Raw genomic sequence first — 8,914 nt, 5'->3', positions numbered from 1 at the left:
GCTATATGGGGGCTGCATAGTGCATACGGGGGCTACATAATACTATATGGAGGACAATGGGGGCTTCATAACACAATATGGGGGCTGCATACTACTATACCCCCAGAGTTGTATGTCCCCTCCACCCAGGTGCTGTATGTCCCCCCCCCCACCCCAGAGCTGTATACACCCAGAGCTGCATGTCAACCCCCCACCTCACAGCTGCCCCCCCCACCTCAGTCACTGCCCTCCTCTAGAGCTGTATACCCCTTTCCTCAGTAATATGTATTCCCCCCAGTATTGTGTTTGTCCCCAGCCTCTCTTGTGATGTATATACAGCAGTGTTAGTGTGCCCTATGTGCGGCCAGGTCTGTTAGACAAGCCGGGAGGTGAATGAGGCTGTTGCCGGCTTCCCAATATTAGAAATATATATACAGGATAAATATATAAAAATTATGTGTGTGTGTATGATGTGTATCTATCTGGCAGTGTATATGACTGTGTCTAGATTTATGTCTATTTATGTGTTTTTGTGAATTTCTCTTTAAATAAGTATGTGTACGTGTGCCTGTATGTGTATGTATCTGTGCATGTCTGTGTGTGGATGGGGCCCACTGAGACTCTTTCGCCCAGGGCCCACAAAAACCTGGAGCCGGCCCTGGTTATACATACCAGGCTTCCAGGAGGATCACACCGCAGTCAGACTCTTCCAGGCCCGCTAATTAAGGTTCATAAATATTCACTGTTTTCCCTGCCCACTTTCTGTACCAGTGTCTGTGATTGGTTATAGACTGCTATACATCCCCCCCGTGTCCATGTCTGTGATTGGTAGTATTTGTATAAAAAGAAATAAATAAATAATTTTTAAAAAATGATGTAGGCTCCTAATATATGTTGATATCCAATGTGGGTAAAACAACAGCTTTTCTGTGGCTGGATATCCAAATAGATGGGATTCTATGGCATTTTGTTGTTTGTTTTAATTATTTAAATAAATGATTTAAAAAGTTAGGCATGGGTCCCCCCCCTTTTTTGATAACTAACAAGCTACAGTAAAGCAGACAGCTAGGGGCTGGCATTATCAGGATAGGAAGACCCATGGATATTGGCCCTCCAGCATAAAAATACCAGCCCACAGCTGCCCAGGATTGCCACCTCACACTAGATGTGCCAATCCTGGTGCTTTACCCGGCTCATCCCAGTTGGTGCAGTGACAGAGTAATATAAAGAAATACTGACAGCTGTAATTTGTCAAATAATGACAGCTGCCATCAAGCCCTGGATTAGGAATGGGAGGCATCTATGAGATTCCCCCATCAGTAATCCTGTAAGTGAAAAGAAATAAAACACTGAAAAAATTGTTTATTTGAAATAAAATACACTCTTAATAATACTTAATAATAATACTCTTTCCCCCTTTAGTAACCCCCAAATAAATTGCTTGTTTTTAAATAAAGGATTTTTCTGTGTTTTGTGTTTATTTCTTTATTTCTTTTGACTTACAGGGTTAAGGCTGCTTTACACGCTGCAATATCGTTACCGATATCGCTAGCGAGCGTACCCGCGCCCGTCGGTCACAGGTAAATCGCTGCCCGTGGCGCACAACATTGCTCGGACCCGTCACACTACTTACCTGCCTAGCGACGTTGCTGTGACCGGCGAACCGCCTCCTTTCTAAGGGGGCGGTTCATTCGGCGTCACAGCGACGTCACTAAACAGCCACCCAATAGAAGCGGAGAGGGCGGAGATGAGCGGGACAAACATCCCGCCCACCTCCTTCCTTCCTCATTGCGGGCGGCCGCAGGTACGATGTGGTTCTTCGATCCTGCGGTGTCACACATAGTGATGTGTGCTGCCGCAGAAACAACAAACAACCTGCATTCTGCAACAGCAACGGTATTTGGGAACTGGACAGCGTGTCAACGATCAACGATAAGGTGAGTATTTTTGATCGTTAGTGGTCGCTCGTACGTGTCACACGCAACGAAGTCGCTAACGAGAACGGATGTGCGTCACGAATTCCGTTGCATGTAAAGCGACCTTCAGTAATAGGGGATCTCATAGACACCTCTTCATTACTAACCTTGGGCTTTTATTACCCCAATTGCCACCACTGGAGGGCAATCGGGATGAGCCGGGTAAAGCACTGGAATTGTCGCATCTAATAGATGCGACAATTCTGAGGAGGCTACGGGCTGCTGTTTTTAGGCTGGAGGGGCCCAATAACCATGGGCCTCCATAGCCTGAGAATACCAGCCCCCAGCTGTCCGCTTTATCTTGACTGGGTATCAAAATTGAGGGAACTGCAAGCCTTTTTTTTCAATTATTTATTTATTTTTATACTCCACAATCAATCACAGATGCCAGCAGGCCAGCATTCTGAGTTCAGCCAATCACAGATACTGGCACAGAGGGTGGGCACAGGAAGCAGTGAATATGCATGAGAGCTAATGATCGAACCCAGACGCAGTGTGACAGCTACGCAAAGACTTAGTAAGTGGAACTCTGCTGCTCTTATCTCCATTCCTTCCTTTTGCAGATCCTAACCCTTACTATGACCATTTTGCAGCCCAGAACTTTGGTTACCCGTTGACTTGTATGGGGTTCGTTGTTTGGGGTCAAGTTCGGCCATTTTTTTTTCATCTGTACTGGTTCGACGAATGTTGAGTCATGTTAAATCACTACTGTTGAGTAAACTTCTCAGGTTTGGAACATACTGGGTGTCCTTTGGTTTGTGTGCGGTGGCTCCTAAAACGGAAGATTTGGGGTCAGTGGAGGCCTGTGGCCTACCAGTGAGTGCAATGCACTCGGCACAAGACAGCACATATATCCAGAGACACAATCTATATGTAGAGTGCCAGGGCGCTATGCAGAAGCTCACCCTCGATTACCGCCCACTGGCACTCTAGAACTAGACCACTAGTTACAGAGACAGCACAGCTCTCCTGCAGGGGTCTCAGGAAAATGCCCACTGTAGCACCAATGCACGGATGGTTCTGATGCTCGTTCAGGACATTGCAGTTGTGCATTTTCTGTGTCCAGTTATATAGAACTGGACGCAGAAAATGTGCACAGTCAGCGTTTAATGGAGGGTATAGAGCAATTAAGCAAATTTTATTCAATATTTGCCTTCTTCCCTACGGGGGTTACTGTAGTTGTCTTTTGGTTCAGTTTTTCCAGGCCCCTCATGTCAGGATTATTCATCATTACCAGGATTATAGGACAATCATGGCTCCCACCACTGCAGAGATTCTCCTGGATCCTTCTATTCCCACACAACAAGCCAGAGGTCAGTGAGACCAGGTGATCCTGTGTGTATACCTCTGATGTCTGGAGACTTCTACAGTGACGGTAATGAGGAAATCCACGAGGAGCCCTGAGAGTATATAATATGGAGAGCGGCTGCCCATCACTGATGACTGATGACTGATGACAGCAGCCAAAGAGGAGAATCTCGTACAGGGAGGTAAGAGAAAGGGCACAGAGCGGTATCGCCACCAACCGGCATATCAATGATAATTCACAGATGGCAATCAATAGTCAATCGCTCAATGGGCTTTGTTTTTGCACCTTAGATCAGATAATGTGCTGGTTACAGGGTAGACAATCCTCTGCGAGCAGCACAAATGTCTCTTCTGTCGTGGCCTCCAGACATCGATCGCTAACAAACCCATCAACTCTACTCTATGACACTTGTTATTTTTTACCATGTGGAAGACTCAAGCATGTGTTGCAGGCGGGGGCCAGACCGTAGTTAAGGGGCTGCTTGTGGATGCTCGGATCCGGGGCTTTACTGTGGCTCGAGTGGGAACCGGACCCGGGCTCGAGCAGCGGTCCGCCACCCGCAAGTGAAAAGGGGATATTTACAAGGGAGATTGTCTGTGACGCCACCCGTGGGTTGCGGTGATGAGATGGTGGCACCACTGCTGCCTCTGGGGACCATGCCCGGGACTGATGGTCTGGGGAAGCAAGGTGGGATCCCCTCCACGGGAAGGGGAGTTGTAGTCCCGGGGCCCAGTTGGGAGTTGTGGTGGTGGCAGGGCTTGCAGGTATCAGCACACTTACAGTTCGGTTGTTCTGGTGTTGGATGAGGCTGTATTGATGTGGAGGGTCAGTAAACACAGAGTCTTTTGTAAACAAACTTGCCAAATGGCCGGTCACCTTTGGCGGGTGTCTTCGGGTCCCACACCCAGATGTACAGCCAGGGGCCCTTCCTTCCACACTCTCTGTCTGTCTCTTTCTTGTCTGGACTAGTCCGTGAACGGCCTCCGGATCGGGTCCCTCTCCCAGCACTGGCGGGCCACAACCCTGTCCCCGTCGGCTCAGGCTCCCCGCAGCCGGATCTTCGTCACCTGTGGCCCTCACGGCCACCTAGTCCTGTAGTCCAGGGCTTCAACCCCGGCTACCACCTTTTCTCCGGGGAGCTCCAAGATTCCGCTGTCAGTTCTACACTGCCTAAACACAAACTGAAACCTGACTCCTCTCTACTTCCTTAGCTCCTCTCGCCCCCTCCCTTTTTCCTGGGGAGGGGGTGAGTAGGGCCTGATTGGCTGGGGTGGGGATTGTGTAGCTGCCAGGGAGAATTAACTCTTTCTGTGACTACCTGGTTTTGCCAGGGCGTCACACATGGTCAGGGCCTTATAGAATAGGATGAGTTGGGCTTCTTCTAGCGAAAAGTATAACTTCCATGTCCCTGGCTATGGGCTGACAGTATGGTCTTGTAGTCCACAGGAGACCCCTGAGCAAGATAATATGGGGTATAATTGTAATCTGTTCTAAATTGTGGATATTGTTTCAAAAGAAATTAGCTAATTAGCGTCTTGGGTGCCCATGCCTCTCTCCTCCACCATCGTCAATGTAATCATGCCAAGCTATTCGACCATGCATGGGTTTGGAAAGCTTCTCCAGATACTGCAATGTCTCATCACCATCACATGTAACGGTTTTATTATCAGACCACTCCAATAATAACACTAGCCTTTTATGGATTCCAAATAATATATTATTTATTATTATAGCGCCATTTATTCCATGGCACTTTATATGTGAAAAGGGGGGCATACATCGACAAGTACAATAATCGTAAACATTTCAAGGCACAGACTGGAGGAGAGAGGTCCCTCCCAGCGAGGGCTCACAGTCTACAAGGGATGGGTGAGGATACAGTAGGTGAGAGTAGAGCTGGTCGTTCGACACTATGGTGGACTGAGGGTTACTGCAGGTTAGAGGCTTGTCAGAAGAGGTAGGTCTTCAGGTTCCTTTTGAAGGTTTCCACAGTAAGTGAGAATCTGGTATGTTGGGGTAGAGAGTTCCAGAGTATGGGGGAGTGTTTTGCCAAGTATTTAAAGGGGATATGGCTTTAAAGAAGGCGATTAATTTTATTATAATGATTCAATGATTACAGAAAATAGGAAATAGTGTGACACTACATAGAAAAAAACTTCACCAGGAGTAACACACATCATCTGTCCGAGAACATCAACTGTGAGAAGCAAAACAGCGAAGACAGAGGAATTCATGGGAGCCACACTGTCGTGTCACGGGTGTCCCCATTTAGTCCACAGGTTAACAGGCTTCTGACTTCGCTGGAATCTTCACCAGTTTATATCTCTTTTGAAAACAAATGCTTGCATAACCAAGTGTTACACAAACTCTAACAGGTTCTATTTTTCCAATAAAGTATCCCTCTTCTGAGTGGCCAACTCTTTAGATGTCAATCTACACCGGACAAATAAGTCACCGAATGAGATATGCCAAAGGCTCCTGGTACCAGATGTTTTACTATACCATAAACACGCACATTCTCACTAAACATTGATAACAGAGCTATGACTCCAGGTGTTTTGGAAGATTACAGAAGAACAAGCTGATATAACCTAACCTGTTTTTGTCTAATATCTTAAAGGGTTCCTTAAATACAGACTACCAATATGAATTGCTGATGGCCACTAACATCCTAACACTACAGGGAGGCACAAAAGAAATCTTGGATACGATTGTGGGAAGAGGAGATAAGGGTACCGGGAGACTAGGTCACAGATGTATAGAGGAGACAGGTTGTTTATGGCTTTGAAGGTCATGGTCAGGGTTTTGAACTGGAGACGTTAGGCAATGGTAAGCCAGTGGAGGGATTCACAGAGAGGAGAGGTTGGTGAATAGCAGGGGGACAGAAGGATTAGTGAGGCTGCAGAATTTAAGATAGATTGGAGGGGTGTGAGAGGGTTAGAAGCGAGGCCACAGAGCAGGAGGTTGCAGTAGTTCAGGCGGGAGATTATAAGGGCATGCACTAGTGTTTTTGCAGATTCTTGGTCAAGGAATGTACAGATCCGGGAAATCTTTTTTATTTGGAGTTGGCAAGAGGTGGAAACGGCTTGGATATATGGCTTGAAGGAGAGAGCATAGTCAAGGGTTACCCTCAAGCAGCGAGCACGCAGGACTGGGGAGAGTGAGCAGCCATTGACTTTGATAGATAGGTCAGGTGGGGTGGTTGAGTGAGATGGGGGAAACATCATGAATTCTGTTTTTTCCATGTTCAGTTTTAGAAATTGAGTAGAAAACAAGGATGAAATAGCAGACAGATATTGTGGGATTCTAGTTAGTAGGGAGGTAATGTCAGGTCCAGAGAGGTAGATCTGCTATCATCAGTGTAGAGGTGATACTGAAAGCCTGGGACTCTATGAGCTGTCTCAGACCGAAGGTGTAGATGGACAACAGCAGGGGTCCAAGAACTAAACCTTGGGAGATACCCACAGATAGGGGGCGAGATGTAGAGGTTGTGTGTGAGTGGGAAATGCCGAACGTTCGGTCTGTTAGGTATGAGGAGATCCAAGATAGCGCCAAGTCTGTGATACCAAGAAATGGGAGAATCTGTATCAAGAGGGAATGGTCCACAGTGTCAAAGGCAAAGGACAAGTGTAGGAGGAGGACAGATTATGTTATGTTTTTTTCAAAAGGATTATTAATAGGGATGATCGAATACCTCAAATATTCAGCTTCACAAATATCCGACGAATAGTTCGCCACTATGCGAATATTCGATGCGCAATGTAAGTCTATGGGAAGCCTGAATAGTTTTGAATAGTCGTTATTCGGATTTCCCATAGACTTACATTACGCATCGAATATTCGCGAATAGTTGAATAGCGGCGACCTATTCGGCAAATATTCAAAAAGCCGAATATTTGAGGTATTCGATCATCCCTAATTATTAACATTCACTGAAGATTGAAGTCTTCTGTTTCCTCCTTGCAGACATCCTTCCTTGTGATCATCACCAAATAAGATGACAACTGGGCAACGGCACATGACAATCATACAATGCCTCTTGATAAGAATTAAACAAAGCTCACAAGAAGGAGATCTGGACATCTTGAATGACGAGGTAAGATATTGTTCTACCATTGTTACTCTTCTCCACTAACGTTTTTGGTTATGACAGAGCCATAACTTTCTTCCACGTTTACCATTTTCCATCATAGACTTTCCTCAGAAGGCATCATAACTAAGTTTACTAATGACAAGAGGATGAATTCAATCAGCTATACTTGCCATGTTGTCACATAGACTTACCTCAAAAGGCATAGTGACTAAGTTTCCTAATGACCCAAGGATGAACATATTTAACCATACTCACCCTCTTCTCATATAGAATTTCCTCAGAAATTATCATAATAAAGTTTCCTACTTACCAGGGGATGAATACATTCAACAATACTCAGTATTTTTTATCTCACACTGAGTTTGTCCTCCTTGGGTTTCCAGGAATTGTTGCCTACAGGAAGTTTTTGGTGATCCCATTTCTTTCTGTTTACATCACAATCTTGACAGGAAACTCTATCTTGATTTATCGGATCTGTGTAGAAAGAAATCTCCATTCCCCCATGTATATTCTCATCTCGGTACTCTTCTCTGTCAACATTTCATGCACAACTTCCATCATGCCCAAACTCCTCCTGGGCTTGTCCTTCAATATGAATGAGATCACTCTGGCCGGTTGCTTGATACAGATGTTCTATATGTATTTCATGGCTATTTTTGAGTCTGGCGTTATTCTTTCGATGGCTCTGGACAGGTTTGTGGCCATCTGTAGGCCTCTACGTTATAATGATATCATGACTAGTCAGACTCTGATCTACCTGGTCACCATCGGAATGACCCGGAGCAGTCTCTTTGTTTCCCCAATGGTCATTTTAGCTTCTTACGCTCAATACTGTAAATCCAATGTCATCCTGAATTTTGTCTGTGAGAACATGGGGCTCCTGAGCTTGGCCTGCGGCAGCACCTCCACACAAGAGGTTGTGGGTCTGCTTGTTAGGATCTTCATCACAATTCTTGATTCTGGTCTACTCCTATTATCCTATTCCAGCATCCTCTATACGGCCATGAAGATCATATCTGGTAAAGCTCGGCACAAAGCTCTGCACACCTGTGGGATGCACCTGCTGGTGGCCATGCTCTTGTACACCTGTGCTCTGGTATCTTCTGTCGTGTACAGAATGCATTCACTCATCTCCTACGATGTCCAGAATCTGTTTACTGCAATCTACCTGATGATTCCCGCCACTATTAATGCCTTCATCTACGGACTAGGAGTCAAAGAAATCAGACATTGCTTAATGAAATCCTGGAAGAAGAAGGGTTCTCTTCTCTCCTCTTCGATGCATGTCCAGAAGAAGAAAACATTTTCTCTCCAACTGACTACAGAAGAAAAGTGAACTCCTCCATAATTGAGAACTATGAATGGTTAGATGACATCTCTTACAGCAGATAACATGGTAACTCTGTGTGTAATCCAGCACAGTATACATGTAGGAGGAACTCTTGTACTGGCTGTAGACATGGAGTCTTATGGATGTCCTTGGCCCTACTGTCCACAATGTCTCCTGAGCTGAGATCAGTCTGGTGACTGCTATGATCTTGGCATGAAAATGTGTCT

The 8,914-nt window shown here is 45.7% G+C and overlaps 1 protein-coding gene across 1 annotated transcript; it reads left to right on the top strand.

Moving 5' to 3' along the window:
• The first annotated feature begins 7,673 nt into the window (after positions 1–7,673).
• Positions 7,674–8,693, top strand: LOC142290109 (olfactory receptor 52E8-like). The gene has a single exon (XM_075334042.1). The coding sequence runs from the start codon at positions 7,674–7,676 to the stop codon at positions 8,691–8,693; it is 1,020 nt and encodes a 339-aa protein (XP_075190157.1).
• Positions 8,694–8,914: the final 221 nt, after the last annotated feature.

Source organism: Anomaloglossus baeobatrachus, chromosome 2 (assembly GCF_048569485.1).
Source record: "Anomaloglossus baeobatrachus isolate aAnoBae1 chromosome 2, aAnoBae1.hap1, whole genome shotgun sequence".
NCBI lineage: Eukaryota > Metazoa > Chordata > Amphibia > Anura > Aromobatidae > Anomaloglossus > Anomaloglossus baeobatrachus.
Note: the sequence above shows the minus strand (reverse complement) of the source record. Positions and strands in the feature narration are given on the sequence as shown.